Genomic DNA, 25,649 nt, shown 5'->3' with positions numbered 1-25,649 from the left:
GGGGGAGGAGGTATGATCTGGAAGGAAACATACCAAGTGCTGTGTGCATGAATATTTTTGTCACTCTGATTCTAAGTATGATGCAATCATTACGGTATGATGTTTATAATGATATAAAAGTGTATAAACAATAAAAATAATCTGGTGTGGTGGTGCATGCTTGTAATCCCAGCATTTGGGAGGCTGAGACAGGAGGATCTTGGTTCATGGACAGTCTCAGCCAGTGAGGCCTTTACAACTCAGTGAGACCCTGTTTCAAAATAAAGAATAAAAGATAGGGCTGGGGTGCAGTTGAATGCCCCTGGATTTCATCCCCAGTACTGCAAAAAATAAATAAATAAATAAATAAAAATAAAATAAATAAATAAAATAAAAATAAAAAGAGCTGGGGGTGTAGTTCAGAGGAAGAATGCCCCTGGGTTCAATCCTGAGTACCCAGAGACAAATAAGATAAAATATATAAAAAAAGAAATAATAAATTTAGAAGGCATAATTGTGTGAGCACTAGAAGTAAACACGACCTTGGAGTGGCCGGAATTCCTCTGTTTCTAGCTCTGTCACTTTCTCCCATTTTATCCATCCATGTGCCACAATTTAAGCGATTTCCTCCATAAACAAATCCTGTTTTTTCATCAACCCCTGCAGTTACATTAAAACCTAAAAAAAGTAAAAGAAAATATTTATAAGACAAGCTGTTTATATAACAAATGTTTTACATATAGTATATGAAAATATTTTATTTAAAATATTCAAAAAATTTAAAGGAATATAATAAACTAAGACAACCACTCTGAAGATCAACTTGGTAATACCTTAAAAGCCTGGCTTCTGCCATGCATTGTCTGCCTTCAGTCATTTCTTTTCTCTCTAAATATACTCTAGCCAGGCGTGGTGGCCCACGCTTGTAATCCCAGCATTTGGGGGGCTGAGACAGGAGGATTGCACAGGTTTGAAGCCAGCCTCAGCTACTTAGGCCCTCTGCAACTCAGTGAGACCCTGTTTCAAAATAAAGAACAACAAACAACAACAACAAAAACCAGGGCTGGGGGTGTTGCTTGGAGGTAGAATGCCTCTGGGTTCCATCCCTAGTACCGCAAAAAAACCCCAAAATTATATATATATATATATATATGTATGTATGTATGTATGTATGTATGTATGTATGTATATGCTAGAGAAACCTTTACCTATCTGTACATGGATATGTGTATAAGAAAATTCATTGTAAAACTGCTTAGAGTAGGGGGAAAAAAGCAATCACTCAGTAGAAGAATAGCTAAATACTGTTTCCTATACACAAAACAACTTTATATAATTTAAAATTAATAAACTCAGGCTGGGTATGTAGTTTTAGGTGAAAGTGCTTGATTAATATGCACAAGGCCCTGAGTTCAGTGTCAAGTGTGGTTAAAAAAAGAAAGCGAATGCCGGGCGTGGTGGCGCAAGCTTGTAATCCCTGCGCTTGGGAGGCGGAGACAGGAGGATCGCACAGGTTCGAAGCCAGCCGCGCTGGCGTAAGAGAACCTGTTTCAAAAATTTAAAATAGGTATGGGAGTGTAGCCCGGAGGTAGAAGGGCTTCCAGGAACCCCAGTACCACCAAAAAAAAATTATTTATATAAGTAAAAATGGATGAATACCCAAGACAAAAATGACTGAGTAAACAAGTTACTAAAGGAAATGTATAATAAAAATGTTTCTGTATGGGCTCAAAATATAGATAACATATACAACTATATGTATATATATATACATAATCTATATGTATATGCTATACAATATTTGTACAGAATTTAAAAACAGTACAATTATACAAAGTATATATTATGTTCTGTACACTGAATATATGCTACATATTATATATCATATGCACATATCTAAACACACATGAAAGCATAAAGAATAAAAACATACATGGAAACAGTCAACCCTGATTATAGGAAGGCCATTAATTCTAGAGAAGAAGGGAAGAAAAAGAGACAGAGATGAAGTGTTGGATATTTGTAATATGATTTTACTTCTTTTCAGAGTAAAAGTCTTTTCACATAGTTAGATTTTTATAAAATTTTTTTTTGTAGTACTGAGGATTGAAACCAGGGACACTCTATCTCCAAGCTATACCCCAGCCCTATTTTTTATTCTTTATTTTGAAACAGGGTCTCAATAAGTTGCAAAGAGCCTCATTAAGTAGCTGAGTCTGTCTTCAAACCACCATCCTCTTGTCTCTGCCTCCCAAATGCTGGGAATACAAGCTTGCAATACCATGCCTGGCTTTTATAAATATCTTATGTCAAGTACTTTTTATTTAGCAGATTTAACACTTATAAAATCTTAGGCATAAATTTTAGTAATTACAGAATTTTTCTCATTCTGGCCAATGTAAATATTTTCGGCTAGCTGTAAAAGTTGTTTCTTCCTCATATGTAATTATAAACAGTGGTATGACCAATGTCATTCTGTAATATGACTTTTTTTTGGGTGGTACTGGGGTTCCTGGAAGCCCTTCTACCTCCAGGCTATACTCCCAGACCTATTTTTATACTTTTTTTTTATTTGGAAACAGGGTCTCTTAAGCCAGCACGGCTGGCTTCGAACCTGCGTGATCCTCCTGTCTCTGCCTCCCAAGCGTGGGGATTACAAGCTTGTGCCACCACGCCCGGTGTAATATGACTTTTTTATATGTACTTTAGAGTATTTTATAGGCTAGGTACACAGAAGTAGAATGTATTCATGATAGAATGGGAGAAATAACTTGGAAACTTTTTATATCTAGAATATTACAAAGAATATCCAGAATATCCAGTAAATAACTCTACTACCTCAAACCAAGACCTATAACCAATCCAATAAAAAATGGGCAAAAAACTAAATTTTTTTAAAAGAAGGTGTACAGATAGCCAAGAAACATGAAATGATGCTCAGCTTCACTAATCATTTGGGGATACAGAGAAACTGGAATACGTGTGCACTATCGCTGGGAATGTAAATGGTGTATTCATTATGGAAAACATTAGGTTCCTGAAAAATTAGAAGTAGAATTACCATATGATCCAGAAATTCAAGATCTTGAAGAAATCTTTACATACCCATGCTCACTGCAGCATAATTCACAAAAGCCAAGAGTTGGAAGTAATCCAAATGACTACTGACAGAAGAATAGGTAAAGAAAATGTGGGGCACACACACACATGCATGTGTGCATGTAATATTAGACAACTTTGAACAAGAAGAAAATCCTGTCGCATGTTACAGCATGGATGAACAAACCTTGACACTATGCTGAGTGAAATAAATCAGTCATGAAAAGAAAAATACTGTATTACTCCACTCATATTAAGTATCCAATGTAGTCAAAATTGTAGCAAGGAATAAAAAGTAGAAAGATGGCTGCTAAGGGCTGGGGGAGTGAGAAGGGAGGAAGAAAAATTAGTATTTAATGGGTACAGAGTTTCAGTTTGCAAGATGAAAAAGTTGATTGTGTCGTACTAATGTAAATTTCTTGATTCTAATACTGTATTTCAGTTATGTAAGACACCCCCCCTTTGGGGCAAGCTGAGTGAAGGGTCCATGGTATTGTGTATCATTTTTGAAACTTTTTTTGAATCTCTACTTGTTTCCAAGTTATAACATGTGAATAAAATAGTTCAGGTTTTATTTTATAAGAATATATATATATATATTTATATATATAGTTATATATGCATATCTGTTATTTTAATGCATATCAGTTATATATAACAGTATATGTATAACAGCTATATGTATGTTGTTTTAATATATACACATATGTATATGCATATGTCAAATTCATTAGAATAGACAAGAAGAATGGGGGAAAATGAAATAAATGATTAGGCTTGCATGGCTAGTAATGATAGTGTGCCATAAAATGAGGAATATAATGGACTCAAAAGAAGTGTAACAAGTATATACATTTTAACCTGATATACAAACAAGCCTTTTTACAGAAAGTATTTTATAGGAACCTAGGTCTTAGAGATAGGCAGACATGAATGAAATCATACATTTGCCACTTAGTGGCTATGTGACTCTGGGCAGTTTTCTCTTTTAGTAAAAATGGAAACAGTATAATTTATTTCCATTGTTTAGATGAGAACAAAATAGGTACAGTAGTTGGCACAATACCTAGCACATAATAAGCACTCAGTTCATGGCAGTTAAATGATGACTATAAACTGCAACCACCAATATTACCTTTAGTATTGGCTGGCAAAGGATAGTCAGGTTTATTTTTCCTTTAGAAACTAAACACTTGGTGAGATCAGGAACTGTGTCTTTTATTTTTTTAAATCTTTTTTATTCTTACATCCTGAACTTTTCCCTACAAATGTTGCAAGGTAAGTGAACAATTACAAAGTTTAATTTTACCACATCAGTAAATATTACTAGGGAGTCAGTCTGTACCTTCGTCCTTCATGTTCCGGTCTATCTGCAGACCCGCATTCCTTTCTCGGAACTGTATGCCCTGCATGTGTCTTTGCATAGCTTCCTGAATCACTTCAAACAATGGCTGATCCTGTTTGAGACATCATGTTAGAATGGTACCTCCTTAGAAATTACACTCTTATCTTCCCCTACAACTGAAGCAATGTGAAGTGCTATGAAAACACAAATTTTTCTTTGGAGGGAGAAATAGGGATTGGGTGGGGATGGGAAAAAAGAAGCTCCCATACACCAAGTAATACATTTTGGCTTATGAACATTTAACATTAGTAGTCTTAACTCTTTAATATGTGACACGAAATAATTCGTAATTTTCTTATATGTGAAAATGACAAGCTTGTATATTGTTTCTTTTAGAACAATAATTAATAAATTTAGCTTGTCAACCAACACCTAATTCTAAGTTGGTGTTGCTGTTCTTACTCATCTTCATGAACAGGTTATGAAGATGTTCAGATTATATGCAAAGTGGTTCTCTTAGAAATAAGGATCTATCACCGGGCGTGGTGGCGCATGCTTGTAATCCCAGCGGGAGGCTGAGACTGGAGGATCGCAGTTCACGGACAGCCTCAGCTACTTAGTGAGGTCCTCTGCAACTCAGTGAGATCTGGTTTCAAAATAAATAATAAAAAAATAGGGCAGGGGGTGTAGCTCAGAGGTCAAATGTCCCTGGGTTCCATCCCCAGACCCGCCCCCCCCCCAAAAAAAAGAAAAGAAATAAGGATCTATCCCTGTGAATGTAAAGAGACCATAAATAGTTTTCTTTTTGCAAGTAAATAATAAATGTGATACCTAAATGACATATAAGGAGAATATAATTATATTTTAAAAATAAGGTGAAGAATGTTAGAAGCAAAATGTTTAGAGTTCTTATATACTTAATTGTTTCATTTAAAAACCTCTAAATAAAACCACAACTCTATGATATAACAATTCTTGTAATTATAAAAACCAAAAAGCATTTTTAATATGCTGTGAAATACTTTTAAAAAATGAGAAAATAGTTATGTACATAAACATCTGCCTGATAACATGAGCCCATAGTCATATAACTGAAATGTGTTAGCAGACAACAGAAGACAGAGAAAAGAGTTTTTAGGACAAATGCTTTTGAGTACTTCATGGTGTGAACATCCTGGGGGCAAAAGCATTTGTTAGCCCTGCAGTAGCTTCCTCATCCCAAAATGGTAGGCCAAACAAAAGCAGATCAGAAGTAACAACAGAAGAGTACCACTGTACATTCCTGACTGGAGAAAAACAGTAAAAACACATTTACCCATTCTCCATTCTCATAAGATAAACTCTGAGCTCCCTGGATTGGTCATCGAGGCCCTGTTCCCCTGGCTCCCATCCTATTATCTCTCTGACCTGCAGGTGTCACACATAAGAAGCCAAAGGAGCCCGAGCAGCATGTCCTATAGCCCCTCAATCCAAGCACTTCATTATTCCTTTCAACTTTCAGGTCTCCCACAACTTCCCCCATCTCTTTTGAGATCCTACTTACCCTTTAAGGCTCAGCTGAGGCAAATTTTTGGCTACTTTCCCAAGTTCTCCCTAAAACCCACTTACTAGTTTTCTCTCCCTATGTAGTCTATGTATTAGACTACATAGCGCTTCTTTTACACATTTTTGCAATGACCATATTTAGTACCCATAATCTCTTTCACCATGTAGCTAAATAAATATTGATCCTCATGGTACTAGCAGAGGCTAATACTGATATCTGAATAATTCTGAAGATTCAGAATCTTAATTATATTTAGTATTTTATATTAGAAAATAAGCCATATTTAAGAAAAATTATTTTAGGGAATGATCTTACCACTGTGCCAGCTGGCAAAGGAGCAGAATCATCTGTTGGATACATTCTGGAAACTGGGCACTTGAGAATGTCTAGACCATTTGGAACCATTTTGCAGTAGTCCTGAATACACTGTAGCCACCACCACACAGCATCCCGGCAGTTGTATCTGGCGTAGGTTCCTTCTCCAAGGAGATTAGGAATGAGACCATGCCTCAGGGTACCAGCAAATGCTAAAATAATATTCCTGAAGTGATAAAATTAAGTGGATCATTTGAAATGATTTTCATTGGAAATGAAAATATACATTTAGAAAAGTAAAGACAGAAACGATCACTTTTGGTGACTATATTTTGGGTGCACTTTCTCACCAGCTCTTATATATAATCAAAAATAAAAAGACTAAAAACTAGGGCTAGGAGTGTGGCTCGGAGGCACAGTGTCCCTGGGTTCCAGCCTTGGTCCCGCAAAAAAAATATATGTGTGTGTGTGTGTGTGTGTGTGTGTGTGTGTGTGTGTGTGTGTATGTTTGTAGAAAGCAGTGATACTATGATGTACTGAATTTAAAGTCAGAGATCTTGGTTCTGGTCCTGGCTTTTTCTCTAGCAATCTGTGTGACTTGCCTTCTCTGGTATAGTTTTTTGGTCTGTGGAGTCAGGGATTGGGCTGTGTGATTTTTAAGGTCCCTTATAGCTCTAAATTCTTTTGAAATCTATGGTATTTCCAAACCCAAGTAATTATCAGGCATGTTCTTTCTTTCTTTCCTTCTTTCTTTCTTTCTTTCTTTCTTTCTTTCTTTCTTTCTTTCTTTTCTTTCTTCCTTCCTTCCTTCCTTCCTTCCTTCCTTCCTTCCTTCCTTTACTAGGGATTGAACCTAGGGGCATTCTACCTCTGAGCTATTATACCCCCAGGCTTTTTATTTATTTATTCATTTTTATTTTAAAAGGGATCTTGCTAAATTGCTGAGGCTGGCCTTGAACCTGTGATCCTCCTGTTTCAGCCTCCCACTTGTACTGGGGTTATAGGAGTGAGCTGCCATGTCCTGGTGCTTTTTACATATTTTAACAATGACCTTTATATAAAAAAAAATCAAGCAAAGATGCAAGCTTAAACCAGAAATAATGAATACAATGAATTAGTTTTACAAAATAAATTTTATAATATTTTTAAAATTTGAAAATTGTGTGTGATGCAATTTTTTCTATAAGACCCCCCAAAACCAATTAGGTCTTTATTATGAAAGACATAAAGTGGTTAAAAAATGTTTTGTTTTGCTAGGTGTGGTGGTGCACACCTGTAATCCCAGTACTTGGGATACTGAGGAGAACTGCAGTTTCAAGGATAGCTTCAGTAACATAGCGAGACTCTCGGCAACATAGTGAGACCACTTCATAACAACAACAACAAAAATATCTGGGGGTATATTTTGGAGGTACCATGCCCCTGGGTTCATACCCCATAAATATGCAAACAAAAATTGTTTTGTTGAAATAAATTTGCAAATACTGAAGATAATCTGACCTGTAATATGAAAAACGATAACTCAGTAACTTCAGAGTTAACTTAGTAACTTTAAAATCTTAAGGCATAAACTTTGCACTGTGACTTTTTAGAGGATCTCTTACCTGGCCTCTAAATAGCGTCCAGTAACCAGCAGTATTCCTCTAAGTGCGATGAAAGTATCTCTTCCCCAGCAGCGGAAAAGACCCGAAGAAAAATGAGGTAAGCCTTACCAAAAGAACAAGATAATATGTTAAGCCTAACAATAAACACAAATCTATGCACTCTGTTACTACACAATAGTTACTCTAAGCCTTGGGGTAAAAGGAGGAGTTACAAAAAGCCTGCAAATCCTCTAACGTTATTTATAAAACTTATGTCTACACTTAGGTCAACTTTTGTGGAATGATGTTCTGATTTCTTAACAGGTTCAATTTTTTGTTTGCTTTCTTGAGACAGGTCTTTCTGTGTTGCATAGGTTGGTCTTGAACTCTCAGCTCTCAGTAGCTTAGCAAGACTGTGTATCCAAATAGAAACAGGGCTGGTAATGTAGCCCAGAAGTGGAAGGCCCCTAGGTTCTATCTCATCTCACACACACACACACACACACACACACACACACACACACACACACACCCCAGAATTAAAGTCAACATTAGACATTTGTTTTCTATGTGGTCTCCAAAATTGGTCATACAAAATTGCCTCTTATATTTGGTTGACTGATATTTGGTACTGGGATTGAACCCAGGGGCATTCTACATTTAAGCCATACCCCCAGCCCTATTTTATTTTTTTAAATTTTGAACCAGGATGTTGCTAAGTTGCTGAGACTGTCTTTGAACCTGCGATCCTTCTGTCTCAGTCTCTCAAATACTAGGATTACAGGCATGTGCCACCCTGCCTGGCTGACACCTGATAACTCTGATGATAATCAGACAATGCCAGCAGCCAACATGTACACAACACTCTGTGTCACACAAATGTCCTACTACTTTAACCCACCTAACTTTTGTACGAAACATGTATATAGACAGACACAATGTAATTTTTGTTTTGGTGGTGGTACTGGGGTTCCTGGAAGCCCTTCTCTGGGCTACACTCCCAGACCTATTTTTTATATTTTTATTTGGAAACAGGGTCTCTAAAGCCAGCGTGGCTGGCAAGGTGATTGTTTTAATAGTAGTAAAAAGATACTTTCTATTTTAGTTGTGAAGTACTGCAAAGCCATTTCATCTGATCTCAGCAGATGCAAATTTAAGGAAATTTTAAATTAACAAATGGCAAGGTATGACTTGTGGTACAAGCCTGTAGTCCTAATACTTGGGAGGCTGAGGCAGGAATATCATAGGTTCAAGGACAGCCTCACCAAGTGCAACCTAGTGAGATACTGTTTCAAAAACAAAAAATAAGCTGGGCATGGTGGCTGTACTTTGTAATCTCAGTACTTGGGATGCTGAGACAGGAAGATCACAGGTTCATGGCCAGCATCAGTGACTTAGTAAAGCCCTCCCCAACTTAGTGAGACCCTGTTTCAAAATAAAGAATAAAAAAATAGGACTGGAGATGTAACTTAGAGGTAGAATGCCCCTGGGTTCAATCCCTTTTTTTTTTTTTTTTATAAAACACACACACACACACACACACACACACACACACACACACACACAGTAAATAAATTTAAGAGGGACCCACATAGATAATACTATTACCTTCTTCCCACAATCTTATATATATTTTTTAGTTTATAGAGTTCTAAATTTAGTCAGTGTCCTCAGATACTAATTATTTTCTAGAAATTTGATAGAAATTTCTTTTTACATGCTAAAAATTTATTTAAAAGAAAAGCTTGTCTTTTACCATATTTTGCTTAATTGAATATATTACTTGATTCAGGTTTTAGGTTTTACTTGCAAGATAGGGTGCCAATAAATATGGCTGAAAGTCAGCCAGGCCTGGTGGCTTACGCTTATAATCCCAACATTCAGGAGGCTGAGACAGGAGGATCCTGGTTTGCGAACAGCCTCAACTACTTAGTGAGGCTCTCTGCAACTCAGTGAGACCCCGTTTCAAAACAAATAAAACAAATTAGGACAGGAGGTGTAGCTCAGAGGTTGAATGCCCCTGGGTTCTATCCCCAGTTACTGCCAAAAAAAAACCTTTAAAAAATGGCTGAAAGTATGTGACAGCAATTAGACACATAATAAAAAATTATTTAACATTTGTTTTGCATTTTGTAACTTGTAGAATGCCTTTCAATGCTCTCTTTGTAATTATAAAGTAGACTTTATTTTTAAAAACTGGGGAAGAAGTATAGGAAAAAAGACAGTCAACTAACAATAAAAAAAATAACAAATGCTATGAGTTGGAAAATATAGACACCTGCAAAACAAAAGGATTAACCGGTCACAATAAAAAACAAATAAATACCTGGTATACAGTTATAATTAAATAACAAGTTGGGTTATTATTTTTATGGCTATTTATAAAATTTTACTCAGCAGTAATATACAGCCTTGAATAACATCATGACTTTTTAAAAGTAATCATTTCCTATAAGTTTTCCTTTTTTAATACTACTGACCTATACATTTTAACCTTCTACAAAATCCCTTACCTGCAGCTATCGACACGCAACACTGCTCCTTTTCTTTTGTGATACCATTCAGCCTGTAGGGCACGTCCAGAAGGGAAGGAGACAGCCTTGGTAGAGCGGGGAGTTTTCCTACACCACACATTTGGACGGAGCCCAGCGAAAGGTGTTTCACAAAGGTTGAACCATTCTGAACAAAGCTGTAACAAAAGTGATAGAGTTTAAAAAGGTTATTTGTAGAAATGAAAATTTTTTAGCAGTTTTATTTTGCTTATTTTTCCCCTTCAAATGATTTCTTCACACAAGTGTGTAAAAATAGTAATCGAGTTGAAAAAAATGATCAGTTTGATTCAATTTCAAAGTTGCTTTCACAAAATCAATTTTTTTTCCCTCTGAGATACACCCCTGTCCCTGTTTTATTGTTCTGAAACAGAGTCTACGTTTGGAGGGCTTCACTAAGTTGTGAGGCTGGCCACACACCTGTGTTCTTCCTGGCTCAGCTTCTTATGTTCTGGGATTACAAGCCTGTGCCACCACACCCAGCTGACACCCATTATTTTTATCTGGCTTCAAGCCCATGGCCTGTTGTAAAAGAAATGATATAAAAGGATGCCCAAGTCAACTTGGTGGCTCTTAGGGGACATTTAACTTTTTTTTTTTATCTTAGTTTAAGGAATTTCATCATTAAAGAAAAATTTATTCATGAAAAAGCAAAATATTGGAGAAAAGCGGGGCTTAAGAGCCCCGCTAACAACCAATCTCCATTACCACAAACAAAATCAGTGCCGTTCATAGCCAGAAAACACCATCAGCAGAGAAACAGAAAAATCACCAGGCTCCAGAGAGAAAGTGGACTGAGAACAGAGCTCAGAGCCACAGAGGAGATACACCGGCCTCACGCCCGAGGACGCGGCAGCAGCGCCATACTGCCTGCGGCAGCGGCGGGTTCATCGGACAGCTACAGCAAGCCGAGGTGAGCCGCTGCGGAACAGCCGGGCGGGATCTTTCAGCGCAGGGAGCATCTAAAGCTCCCAGTGACTGAGCTCAGCACACGCTGCAGGGACTCAGAGTGGAAATCAAAATCAGAGAAGAAAAAATACGCCAGCCTCACGGCCGAGGGCGTGGCAGTGGCGCCATATTGCTACCGGCGGCAGCAGCAACGAATCCACCGAGTCCAGTACAGCTACATCTGCGTACTCAAGAACAGTGAGTCAAATTGGGGGCCCCAGAGGAGAAATCCTAGTACTGTACTCCCTGGGACTTGATCCAGTGGGGGAGTGGCGGTGGCAGAGATATCACACCATAGGAGAACGTGCAACCTGGCACCACCCATAGTTTAAAGCAGCCTCTATCGACTCCCTGGGTCGGAGACTCTGTGATACAACCCAGTAAAGGAGTAGTGGGGTCTGAGATACTACTGACTCGAGATCCAGAGCACCTTAAGCGAAGTCATAGTGACCCAAGGGAAGAACCCAGAGAAGGCACAAACTTCCGAAATCATGGGAAAGAGGAATAATACTGGAGCAATGAACGCCCACAACCCCACAACATCAGAACCCGATAAAACAGAAAATCAGAGATTTCTAGAAGATCAAATCAGGAAAATAACTGTAGAAATAATAGAGGTGCTTCGAAAAGAACTCAGAGAGAGCCAAAAAGAGATAAAGGATGCAATTAATGAAGTAAAGGCCTCAATTCAAAGCACAAACAACCGATTAGACCACATGGAGAACAGAATCTCGCTCTTAGAAGATGATCATTCCAAAAATGAACGCATAGTTTCTAACCTAGGAAAAAATATCCGACAGCAGGAATCTGACATTGAAGAAATATGGGCCCATTTTAAGAGAGCTAACCTAAGAATAATTGGAATAGAGGAGGGAAAAGAAAGTGAAACCAAAGGGATCAACAATCTCTTCAAGGAAGTAATAGCAGAAAAATTTCCAAACATAGAGCAAGAGGTTGATACACAGGTCCAAGAAACTTATAGAACTCCCTTTAGACAGGATCGGAGAAGAGGATCCCCACGCCACATAATTGTCAAAATGACCAATGTGGAAGCCAAGCAGAGAATCTTAAAGGCAACAAAAGCAAAGGGCCAAGTGACATTCAAAGGCAAACCAATTAGAATCACTCCAGACTTCCCAAACCAAGTCATGAGAGCCAGAAGGGCTTGGAGTAACATATTCCAAACTCTGAAAGAAAACAACTTCCAGCCAAAAATTTCCTACCCAGAAAAACTTTCTATCAAATTAGATGGAGAAATAAGAAGCTTCCATGACAAACAGAAACTGAAGGAATTTATGTCTTCAAAACCAGCACTAGAGAAAATACTCAAAGAGATTAACTACAAAGAAGAAATAGGTAACACACACCAGAACCAGAGAAACAAGATTTTCCATCCAACAGACAACTAAGATTGGTTATCTGTGGAGATTCATTATTTATGTTAGTCTTTTACCTATCTCTAAATGGTATTGTTTGCCTTTATTGTTGTTAATTTTTAGGATTTCTAGTTGGAATATTAATATACCTTCAGATATAGCATTTGGAAATATTTTATCCCATTCTATCAGTAACTTTTAACTCTGTTTACATTATCTTTGGGTATACAATATATTTTTTTTTATTTTTTAGGGAGTTTGTATACTCCTCTGTTGCCTGAGCCATTGAAATCATATCCAAGAAATCACTGCCAATTTCAATGTTGTGAGGTTTTATGACCCAGATTTTCTCCTAAAAGTTTATAGTCTTAAGATTTATATTTAGGTCTTTTATCTATTTTGAGTTAATATTTGTATATGGGATTAGGTAAGGGTCCAATTTTATTCTTTTCCATGTAATTATTATTTTTCAACAATATTTAGTTAAAAGATTATTATTTCCACCACCAAATGTTCGTGGAAACCTTGTCAAAAATAACTTGACAATATAGGGAAGAATTTAGCTCTAGGCTTTTATTTAACTCCAATGGTTTATATATCTGCCTTTAGAACAGTACTACACTGTTTCAATTATTGTAGCTTTATATGGCTTGAAATCAGAAAATATATGTCTTCTAGCTTTGTTCTTTTTCAAGATCGTTTTGGGTATCTAGAACCCGTATTCCATATTAGGATAGATTTTTTTCTGAAAAATAAATATATAAATATATGATAGTTTCACCTAAAAAAATAGAAAAAAAAATATTCTCTGGTAAAAAAGAAAGCAAAAAGAAATATTGAAATGTTATCTTTAAGTCATCAAAAGCTTGGTATCAGACAAATGAAACTGTTATGTGAGATTATCATTGTTAATTTTGGATAAATTGCTATAATACTAGATGTCAACCACTAAGCCAAGCATGGGAAGGAGGGATGGGGAGAGAATGGGGTGGGGATCAGGTGGGGGCTGACTGGGTGAAGTGTGCATGTATGTCTACAAAAGTTTGTATCCCACTATGATGTATGAATACAGTGCACCAATAAAAAATTAAAAAAAAGAAAAGAAAAAGCAAAATATATTTTTTTTAATGATAAGTTAGGAAAAGAACAATATATGCTCTTCAGTTTTATCAACTAGCATAACTATACCAACTATCAATTGTAGCAAAAAGTCAATGAATAAATAGAAAAATATAAAATAAGTTCTCCGAAATATGTTTTATTGGTTTTACAGAATGGATTTTAAATATCTAAGGATGTTTTTTTATATGTTGAGGGCTAAAGGATGCTAATAAGTTAGCCACCTGAAACCATTTTAAGCACCGAGTCTATCATGAGAGTTCCTCGTGTTTTGGTCTTTTCAGAGCATGTATAAAGTGGCTCTCTGAATAGTTTCTACACAAACATCTATTTACTCGAGCTTTGTTGGATATACCTTGACATCTGCTTCCATGCTGTATCCAGAAGAGTGGTGTATACACCAATTAATATAGCATCAAAGTAACATGGGATAAGGTATCGTGGGATCTGTTTCAAGTAGAAGAACATAGCTTGCAACCATTTACCAACCTGTCACGAATATAAATTTAAAAGTTAATTTGGTATGTTTATAAGCTAGGAATATTTTAAGACGTAAATCTAAACATGCAACTCTACTTTCTAGAAACTCATTAATCATACTTCTATTTATTAGAACTGAAAGATGAAGGGAGGTAAATGTTCAAGAAAACATGTAGGTATTATATATAACATGATAATATTATTGTGCCTTGATTTTTTTTATTAGAATATAGTCTACTTACTTCAGCAATAGCTCCTGATCGTGAAATAAGCCGGCCACTGACATAATCAATCATCCAATCTCCAGATCTCAAATTATCACAAAAGGGATGCCCCAAATCATTCTTTGGTCTTATTTCTGCCAATACGGACATTAATCCTAAAAAGTCAGAGACATATCATGTTGCATTACTGGTAGAGTCAAAATGTTCCCATAGTTAAAGTTATGGCTAATCTCTAGTGACTTGGGGTGAACACCTGTACAGGAGGAGCTAATCCACAATGGCACTTAGCACAGCTGGAGATAAGTGTGGCTTTATTGACTGGAACCAGAACACAGAACATACTGGAGGGAACTACTTCCACAAGGGCCATGCAGAGCTCCCTAGGAGTCAGAACTTCTGGGACTGGTATTATATTTTTACATTTTAATTTTATAATATCCACAAGCAACCAGTATGTGTATGCCTTAAGGCATCACAGAGAAGAAAACTGATAAGCCTGTATCTTTTCATGTTTAAAAGTACAAGATAGCTGGGTGTGGTGGTGCACTCCTGCAATTCCAGTACTTGGGAGGCTGAGACAGGAGGATCAAAGATTCAAGGACAGACTCAGCAACTTAGACCTTCAGCAACTTAGAAAGACCTTGTTTCCAAACAAAAAGCTGGGCACACGCTTGTAATCCCAGCACTTGGGAGGCTGAGAGAGGAGGATCGCACAGGTTCAAAGCCAGCCTCAGCTACTTAATGAGGCTCTCAGCAACTTAGTGAGATCTTGTTTCCAAATAAAGTATAAAATAGGTTTGGGAGTATAACCTGGGGGTAGAAAAGCCCCTGGGTTCCATCCTCAGTACCACAAAAAACAAAAACAAAAAGCAGAAATGGGTACTGGGGATTAATCCCAGGGGTACTCGAATTCTGAACTACACCCCTGGCCCTTTTATTTTTGTTTTAAAATAGGGTCTTGCTAGGTTCCTGGGAGTCTTGCTATATTGCTAAGGCTTGTCTTGAACCTATGATCTTTCTTTCTATCTCAGCCTCCCAGGTACTGAGATTACAGGTATCTGCCATCATAACTAAGCCCTTATAAATTCTCTCCCCCCCCCAGAAATATGGCTTTAATAAACATTTAATGTAAAAACAAAATAATTTCCCTGTATAGGATGAAACAAACAGGCAACAGTGACAAAAATTTCCAATTAGGTTAAAAGAGAAGAATATATATTCACAATCCAGTCCCACTGGAAGCCCAGATGAGCACATTTTGTTTCTTACTATATAATAAACCAAGTCAAGAAATACCAGTTAAGGTCAAAATGTTAGAATTATAAATGACCTTCCAAAAGGACAGAATTAGTGATTCTAGGTAGCACTCACTTATGAATACTTGTGTCACACCCTGTTTTTAGTGTTTCATATGAAAGATCTCATTAACTCCTCATAGCAGATTTCTGAATTGGACAATATAATTTACATTTTATTGGCACAGAGAGAGTATGTTACTTGCCATAGGTCAATCAGTGAGTAGGGAGTAGAGTCATAATTCGAACCCCGGGAGCCCCTCTCAGTCCATACTCTAATTTCTATAAAGAAGACAATACATGACTCTGAAAGCAAATGAAGTTTAACTATTCTTACACTTGCTTACCTTGAAGACCTGCGTATTTAAGGGCTGACCAGTTGGGTATGTCATAGCAACCTCCACCATCTTCGTGTTCTTCTGATTCACATCGGTAAAGTATCTGATTTAGTTCAGCCAATGTTAATTTAGAGGCAATACTAAGATTTGAAAAATAAAACATCTGGTTAAACGTATGGATTTCACTTGCTGTCAATAAAAACAAAGAAAGAAAATATGCATTATACTAATAAAATGTCTTAGCAAGTATGATCTAGAAATTCAGCATGAAAATAAACATTATATACTATATATGTTAAAATAATAGTTGTAGCTCAGAAAATGCTAGAAATTAAATTAAAACTAACATTACTCCCAAACTGACAAAATAAAAAAGGGTCAAATTTTACTGATCAAAATATGCCAAAAAAATTTTTTTGGTTGTTGTATCCTTTATTTTATAAATTTGTTTTTAAATCTTTCTAGTTAAGACTTTGTTTTTCCCCCTCCTTTGTATTATCTCAAGTGTGACATCAAGAACTTGTTATGCTATTTTTCTTAAACTCAAAATATTTATTCAAGGATCAGTAAAAGAATATTCAAAAGTCAGTTACCCGCCCAAGAAATAATGTAGTCTCTGCTTTTGTATGTCTTGCCTGGTACCTTCTCTCTTCTGAGGCTGCTCTGCCCTCAGCTTGGTTATTCAAAAAACTAAGATTTTATCAGAAAATGCTGCTTTCTTGATGAAGGTCAGAGGAAAGTGTAACTAACATGGCCTTGATTTCCCTTTGTTTGGTTAGCAGTGAGATTGTGTAACTGACCACAAGTGAATATAACTAAAATTCTATTTTCTTGTGAGTCGAGGTAATTCCACTTTACACAACTGCCATTTGATGTGGACATATATTCTCTTGAATGTACTTTCTTCTTTTTCTTTTGGTTCTGCTTTGGTCTAGAAAATTGCCTTTGTTCCCTGCTTCAGCCTCCCTCCTTAAAGCCACAGTTCATGAATCAAGACTGACTCAAATAAATTAGCAGCTTCTGTACCAATCTGATTCTAGGGCATTACTTTCCAACATGCAGCCAGTGGACTTCTTATATAAAAATTGTCAAGAAATCTTATAAATTTCTTGCCCCTTGCCCTGAGATAATCTGAATAGGTTCAAGAAAAAAATGTGTATCTGTAGAAATAAATGCACAGCCATTTCATAGCAGATTGTGTGTGTGTGTGTGTGTGTGTGTATGTGTGCGTGCATGTGCGCGCATGTGTGTGGTACTAGGGATTGAACACAGGGGCAATCTAACTCTCAGCTATACCCCAAGTCCTATTTTATTTTTATTTTAAAACTGAGTCTCAACATATTGATGACTCATTAATTGCTGAGGCTGTCTTTGAATTTGTGATACTCTTTTCTCAGCTTCCCAAGTCCTGAGATGATAGGCTTCAGCCACCATGCCTGGTGCAGATTTTTTTTTTTTTTAGAAAACAACTGCTTTTTTAAGAATAGTTTCAAGTCAGGCATGGTGGGGCACGCTTGTAATCCCAGTACATGGGAGACTGAGACAGGAGGATTGCAGGTTTGTAGTCAGCCTCAGCTATTTAGTGAGGTCATTTTCAACTTACTGAGATCTTGTTTCAAAAATAAGGAATAAAAGTCGGGCGTGGTGGTGCATACTTGTAATCTCAGCATTTGGGAGGCTGAGACAGGAGAATTGCGGTTCACGGCCTGCCTGAGCTACTTAGTGAGGCCCTTTGCAACTCATTGAGACCCTGTTTCAAAATAAAGAATAAAAAATAGGGCTGTGGGTGTAGTTTGGAGGTAGAATGCCCCTGGGTTCCATCCTCAGTACCGCAATAAATAATTAAATAAATAAAATAAAGAAAGAGTAAAAAATAGGACTGTGGGTGAGCTTGGAGGTAGAATGCCCCTGGGTTCAACTGCCAGTACTGCAAAAAAAGGAATACTTTGAATTAAGAGTTAATATCCTCAACAATAAAAGACTTTATAAAACAAAAACATGACAGAAAAATGGGCCAATAAGCTGGACATGGTGGCATACACTTGTAATCCCAGCATTCGGGATGCTGAGACCAGAGGATTGCGGTTCACAGACAGCCTCAGCTACTTAGTGAGGCCCTCTGCAACTTAGTGAGACTGTTTCAAAATAAAAAGAATAAAAATAGGGCAGGGGGTGTAGCTCAGAGGTCAAATGCCTCTGGGTTCCAGCCCCAAACGCGCAAAAAAAAAAGGGGGCCAAAAAAATGTCAAAATGGGCTAATAAAATATCATCTTATAAAATAACATTTACCAAATAAGCACAAACGGGCAAAATAATTTAGCTTAGCTAATCTTTAAAATGAGAGGCTATTTTAGCCAGACGTGGTTGCACACACTTGTATTACCATCATTTGGGAGGCTGAGACAGGAGATTCAAGGTTTGTGGACAGCCTCAACTACTTAGTGAGGCCCTTTGCAACTCAGTGAGACCCTGTTTCAAATTAAAGAATAAAAAAATAAAGCTGGGGTGTAACCTATTATATAACTTACCCAGGTTCTTATTTCTTAGATGTAATAAGAGTAACAAGTAGAATTCAAACCCAGGTAGCCTGACTATACTTCATGCTTGTAAATTATACATTATAATAACATATCTTCATTATTGGTAAGGACAGATACTCTTACATACAGCTGGAACTGGAAATACTCATTAAAATAATCTTTCTGGAGAGGGCATGGTAGTACCTATCAAGAGCCTCAAATATATGATACAGTATTACCAGAATTCCACAAAATTCCATTCCTGAAGATTTATCCTAGTAGGGATGGTAGCAAACATAAATCGAGCACTTGCTATGTGATACACATTGTGTTGAGTGCTCTGTATGTGATACCCTATTTAATTCTTACAAAACCTAAGAGGTAGGATATATATTGTTTTTTCCTTTCTTTTTTGTGGCACTGGGGATTGAACCCAGGGGTATTCTACCACTGGGGGCTATATCCCCAGCCCTATTTTTTATTTTTATTTGGAAACAGGGTCTCGCTAGGTTGATAAAAGTCTCACTACTTGCTGAGACTGTCCTTGAACCTGTGATCCTCCTGTCTCAGTCTCCCAAGTACTGGGATGACAAGAGTGTGCAACCATGCCAGGCTTGAGGCAGGTACTATTATAAATCCCATTTTTCAGATGGGAAAATGGGATGAAGCACTCTCGAAGTGACTTTTCCAGGATCATAGTGACTGTGAAGAAGTTGTAGTTAAATATAGGTCTAAACTTCAAGACTCCTATTCTGTAGTACTTTGAGACACCACTTATTTGAATAAATTTTGAAGGAGTAATTCAAAACTTATTCAAGGATGAATATACATATATATGTGTATATATATATGGAATAATTAAAGCATTCTAGATGTCCAAAAATAAAAAAAGATGAAATAAATTATGTATAGCCATATAATAGAATAGTATGTTGATATGTAAAAAAAATAATGTGGTAAGGCTTTTGATGTATGCAACTTAGTCTCAAGTGGTTCAGGCATGCACATATATATGTCATGAGCATGAGCGATCACACGGGTGAGTACCCACACAAATGATAAAGAAATAGGGTAAATGCTAATAATAACGAAGAACAAGGACCCAGAGGACCTTTAAAACTGCTTTACTCAGACCAGTGTTAACTCAGCAGTTATTAAGTGGTAAATCTCCATAAAATCGGGCGTACTTACGAAGCAAAGGGGATCTTTAATATAGGATCTGCGTTGTCCACAGCAAGACTCCCAGATCTAAAGTGAGGACTGAACTGTGTCAGGTGATTCCGAAGAATTCCAACAGCGACTTGTGCGTGTGGGTCAAGACTCACTCTGAATAATATTAATTTAAAAAATGGTTAATTCTTAGGAATAATTAATTCAAAGTCAATAAGATATGCAAACCTTTCTAAATATAAGTAAAGTCAATAGTTTCACCTCTAATTAACATACCTGAATATAATAACACTTCCTGGAGACAAATTTTCAAATTCTATTTCTTGAATGTATTCTTTGGGCCCTTTTGTGGCAACTCCAGCTTGTTTAACAATTTTACTTTCATTAAGCTTGAAGAAATTATATAAAAAATCCATTAAAAATAATTCTAAAGACCTTAAAATATTAAACCTAGTAGAAGATTAGAATTTCAAATACCTGAATATGTTCTCTAACTTCTACTGTGATATTAGGCATTCCATTGATTGAATGCTCATCTTTCTTATAAGGTTTTGTATTTCTCTCAACAGTTCTAGCTTCAAGAACTACTTCTTCAATTTTGCCTACAAATATGTAAAAATTTTAATAAAGTTATTACTACTGTATGTTTCAAACTTAAAATAAGAACTCTGCTAAACATCCTAAAGAATATTAAAAGCTGAATAATAATAAAATATGAAATACAGTGAAAAAAATCACAATTTTATAGGTTGACAAATGTAAATGTTTTAAGAATCATCAGTGACTAAAATAAAACCAGAGATAATATTATACAGTGAATGAATTCTATAAAAGTAATGGTGGAGACTGGGAGTGTACCTCAGAGTAGAACGTAGGCTATGCATGCATAAGGCCCCAGCACCCAAAAGTACAAAACTATTAACACTAGCAAAGATCAGATGAGATTATTAAATACAAATTTAAGAAAGGTTAAAAAGAATATTTAATCCTAAAACTATTCAAATTGATGATTTTTAAAAATTAATTATGCAAATCCAACAATTAGCAACAAATAACAGAATACAATGTTGTGTGTGTGTGTGTGTGTGTGTGTGTGTGTGTGTGTGTGTGTGTAACTGAGGACTGAACCCAGGGGCATTCTACCTCTGAGCTACACTCTCAGCCTTATTTTTTATTTTTACTTGGAAACAGGGTCTTGCTAGATTGATGAGAACCTCACTACTTGCTGAGGCTGTCTTCGAACCTGCAACCCTCCTGTCTCAGCCTCCCAAGTACTGGGATTACACGTGTGCTCTACCACACCTGGATGAACAAGATGATTTTTTACGTGAATCTTAACACAATCAACAAATCTGGACAGATGCTGCTTGCTCAGGATCACACGAGGCTATCATATACTATCTATAATAGTAAAGAAAGAACATATGCACATCTAGAAAAAAATTCAAGCAGTAATAAGAATGTATCTCAGGGACATGCTTTATAATTAAGTGTCAGAGGAAAGACAGAGTCTAACTGCTATGCTTAGAGGAGAGAGATCACTAAGTATGAGTTTCTCAAAGGAGTTGGAACTTTAGTTCTTGAGGGATATAAATAATTCATATACAGTTGGAAGACCACTTGCAAGGGTGAAAACATCTGTTTGGTTGAAACAGTAGAAGGACCTAGGGTCAGGATGGTTAGATGAAGATGGGTTATGAAGAGTATTAAATATTAGATTAGAGCACATGCCTGTAATCCTAGCACTTGGGAGGCTGAGACACAAGAACTGGTGGCTCAAGGACAGCCCCAGAAACATAATGAGAGTTTTAGCAACCTTGTGAGACTATTTCAAAACAAAAATAAAAAGGGCTGGGGGATATAGCTTGGAGGTAGAATGCTCCTGAGTTCAATTCCCGGTATGCCCCTCCACACTATATATATCTTAGGTTAGACTATTTTCCATTTTTATTTATACATATATGTAAATATATGTACAGACACGATACATACTTATAAACACACACACATATATATACGTGCGTATATAAAGACAGAATATTACAAAAAATAAAGACAAATATTTATATATGTCCTGGGTATAAGACAAATAAATGTTCATTACATACATATTAGGAAAAATGGAATTTAGTAAGATGCAAATAAAAATAATTCACAACTCAAAAAAAATGTTAAACTTTTTTTTTTGGTGGTACTGGGGTTCCTTCTACCTCTGGGCTACACTCCCAGACCCATTATATATATATTTTTTATTTGGAAACAGGGTCTCTTAAGCCAGCGAGGCTAGCTTCGAACCAGCGTAATCCTCCTGTCTCTGCCTCCCAAGCACAGGGATTACAAGTGTGCGCCACCACGCCCGGCAAAAAATGTTTAACTTTTGAGAGTTTATCTGTCCAGATCTTGTTCTATGCAGTGAAAATATAAGTTATCCAACCAGGTGTGGTGGCACAAGCTTGTAATCCCAACATTTGGGAGGCTGAGACAGGAGGATTGTGGTTCAGACAGCCTCAGCTACTTAGTAGGCCTCCTGCTCTGCAACTTAGTGAGACTTTGTTTTAAAATAAAGAATAAAAAAAGAATAGGGCTGGGGGTGTAGCTCGGAGGAAGAATGTCCCCGAGTTCCATCCCCAGTACTGTAAAAAAAAAAAAGTTATCCAAAATTTCTTTTGTCAACTATAGTCATTCTTGTATTGTGTTAGAGATGACATGATGACAATGTAATATAAAATTATGGTATAATTTAGTATGCAAATTACAATAATTAGTTTTAGATTACATTACCAGGGATGCACATTTGAGGCACTTCCTTGCTGTAAAATGAAGTTTTGGGATTCCTGAAGGCAGTTCTTGACACAGCCACAAGCGACTGATGGATACTGGGTGAATGTCTTGTTACTGCCACTATGTCTTCATCAACCTGATCCACATACACCTGAGAAATGGAAAGAGGAGCTCGGTTAGTGCTCAAACTGGGAAGTCTTCCTCTGTAAGCCTTTAGAAAGAAATTTGGAAAATCTAGTTTCTTGCCTGAAAAAAACCCTTGGCGCCCAGCTCTTGATGAAGTTTATTGATAGCACATCTGGCTGCAATAATTCCACTTTGGAAATTAACATCACCTGTGTCTGATGGCGATGCTCCAGGATTCCACTTTGTGTAAAACCGTTCTTCAGAAACCACCGAAATCTGGAGAAAGATAACACTTGGTCATACATACATTTCAGTCACAGTGAGAGCTATGGATAAAAATGCCAGCCATGTGGATTTTAAAAAACAACACATAAACAAACCTGATGAGGCACTAATTCGTCATAGCCTCGGGTGCTTCCACTAGCACAGCATGCCATAGAAACAATTGTGGCACTTGGAAGAGCATCATAGGCTGATCTATGCTAGAAAACAACGACAAAGCAAAGTTTACTCATTTTTTTTCAAATGCAAATCACTACCCTAAAGAATAGTGAAGTAAGAAGATAATGATATAAATATGTTCTATAAGGCACATTAATTTGTTTGAAAACAAACAATAAAACATTCTAGCTGGGTGTGGTGGCGCACGTCTGTAATCCCGGCACTTGGGAGGCGGATAGCGCAGGTTTGAAGCCCAGCCCCACACTGGCTTAAGACACCCTGTTTCAAAAAAAAAAAAAAAAAAAAAAAAAAGGTCTGGGAGTGTGGGAGTGTAGCCCGGAGGTAGAAGGGTTTCCAGGAACCTCAGTACCACCAAAAACAAAACAAAACAAAAACCCCCAGTATTTTAAATACTATGTACCATAAAATCACTTATAAATCTAAGATGCTATTTTGAAGAATGTGAACATCCAGATAACTAAATATCAAAATATTTAGCAAGAAGTGGGTTGACACTTACCACAATAGGACACTCATTATCATGCGTGATATCCATAAACAGGGCATGTGCGATAGCTGGCATTAAAGGCCTCAGACAGGGCTGAACAAAGGATCCAACAGGTTCTCCTCCATATCGGTAAACTAACCTGCCCTCTTCGTGACTATTATATGCACTCATTGCCTCTGCAGAGCAGTAAAGAATAGTTCAACAATTTCCTTACTCATGTCCAAGTAGAAGTTAGATTTCCCTTTATGACCAATTTTTTAAAATAAAGAACACATCAGTATTATCAAAAAATAAAGCTTCTTTAAACAATTAACAAATGTCTACTAGCTCAAGTGATCAAAGAAGACTTCATATAACTTAAGTGGAGAAACAGCTCATATAGGAAAAAGGGAGCAATAGTTGTTTATTGAGATGTTGGCTACACACATATCTATGGGAAACAATCTAGAGATAAGGTCATATAATCAGGTAGGAGACGAAAGACAGATTTATATATTTTCTTTTTTTTTTTTGCGGTACTAGGGATTGAACCTAGAGGCATTCTGTCTCTAAGATATACCTGTAGCCCTATTTTTTTTTATTTTATTTTTTGAAACAGGGTCTCACTAAGTTGTGAAGGGCCTCACTAAGTAGCTGAGGTTGGCCGAGAACCTGTGATCCTCCTGCCTCTGCTTCCCAAGTAGCAAGATTACAAGCGTGCGCCATCACGCCCAGATATATTTTCAACAACAACAACAAAAAAAATGGTTTTGTGGGTCATTAGTTTAATTCCACCTGCCATTCAATTTGAAATTACGTACCTTAATTTCAAAAGTAGAAATTTCTCAAAGTAGAAATTTTTTTTTTACTAATATTGATACAGTTGTATCAGAAGACTTCATATTGAACTATTTATTTTTTATTTATTTATTTTTTGGTGGTCCTGGGGATGGAACCCTTCTACCTCCAGGCTACACTCCCAGACCTATTTTTTAAATATTTTATTTGGAAACAGGGTCTCCTAAGCCAGCATGGCTGGCTTCGAACCTGCATGATCCTCCTGTCTCTGCCTCCCAAGCGTGGGGATTACAAGCGTGTGCCACCAAGCCCGGCCATACTGAACTATTTAAAAGAACAGTACTGTCAGGCGTGGTGGTGCACGCTTATAATCCCCGTGGTTGGGAGGTGATACAGGAGGATCACGCTGGTTCAAAGCCAGCCGTGCTGGCTTAAAAGACCCTGTTTCCAAATAAAATATAAAAAAATAGGTCTGGGAGTGTAGCCCGGAGGTAAAAAGAACAGTACTGTGTTAAAGTCTTCTAGGTATTGCACACAAAGTATTAAATATCTTTGTGTGTGTGTGTGTGTGTGTGTGTGTGTGTGTGTGTGTGTGTGTGTGGTACTGGGAATGGAACCCAAAGGCTTTCTACCTCCAAGCTACACCCCCCAGATCTATTTCATATTTTATTTAGAACTGGGTCTCACTAGATTGCTGAGAACCTCATTAAGTAGCTGAGGCTGGCTTCAAACCTGAGCAATCCTCCTGTCTCAGCCTCCCAAGTACTGGGTTTACAAACGTGTGCCACCAAGCCCGGCTAGTATTAAATATCTTGTAATCTACTTATACAAAATATAAAGTTTAACAAGCCTACCTCTTATTAAAGAACTAATGCCCAGTCTAGTAACAAAGACATTGTCCAGTTCTTCGCTTCCGGTGAACAGTTCAGCTACTACATATAAATTGGGTTGTAATTTCCTAGCCGCATCCAACATGTACTGCAAAAAGCACAGTCACACATGTAAAAGAGAGAAAAACAGGATGCACAAGAAGGGAAGGAGCAAGGCTAGGTGTGGGTGTGACATAGAAAGATACACAGCAAGGCAAAATGGAAATTCCAGAAGAATTTCCAAGTGAATTTTGTTGTACAA

General features: G+C 37.0%; 1 protein-coding gene across 6 annotated transcripts in view; it reads right to left on the bottom strand.

Annotated features, from left to right (window-relative positions):
• AGL (amylo-alpha-1,6-glucosidase and 4-alpha-glucanotransferase) overlaps positions 1-25,649 on the bottom strand; it is a gene marked incomplete at both ends in the record, with an annotated part of 60,108 nt that overhangs the window by 11,035 nt on the left and 23,424 nt on the right. For 4 of the 6 annotated variants that reach the window (XM_080692761.1, XM_080692763.1, XM_080692764.1 and 1 more), the window contains 16 exons: positions 522-657; positions 4,424-4,535; positions 6,285-6,510; positions 7,889-7,991; positions 10,381-10,556; positions 14,215-14,348; positions 14,582-14,718; positions 16,206-16,336; positions 19,907-20,041; positions 20,162-20,274; positions 20,363-20,487; positions 22,667-22,817; positions 22,913-23,068; positions 23,173-23,274; positions 23,754-23,917; positions 25,373-25,496. In XM_080692761.1, the coding sequence (XP_080548887.1) occupies positions 522-657; positions 4,424-4,535; positions 6,285-6,510; positions 7,889-7,991; positions 10,381-10,556; positions 14,215-14,348; positions 14,582-14,718; positions 16,206-16,336; positions 19,907-20,041; positions 20,162-20,274; positions 20,363-20,487; positions 22,667-22,817; positions 22,913-23,068; positions 23,173-23,274; positions 23,754-23,917; positions 25,373-25,496 (2,225 nt within the window). The remainder of the gene's footprint in view (positions 1-521; positions 658-4,423; positions 4,536-6,284; positions 6,511-7,888; positions 7,992-10,380; positions 10,557-14,214; positions 14,349-14,581; positions 14,719-16,205; positions 16,337-19,906; positions 20,042-20,161; positions 20,275-20,362; positions 20,488-22,666; positions 22,818-22,912; positions 23,069-23,172; positions 23,275-23,753; positions 23,918-25,372; positions 25,497-25,649) is intronic. The other 2 variants (XM_080692762.1, XM_080692765.1) reach the window with 2 other exon arrangements.

The sequence above is a fragment of the Muscardinus avellanarius genome, assembly GCF_963383645.1.
Source record: "Muscardinus avellanarius genome assembly, chromosome: 3".
NCBI classification, from domain to species: Eukaryota; Metazoa; Chordata; class Mammalia; order Rodentia; family Gliridae; genus Muscardinus; species Muscardinus avellanarius.
The sequence above is the reverse complement of the archived record's forward strand: the minus strand, read 5'-3'. Positions and strand labels throughout refer to the sequence as shown.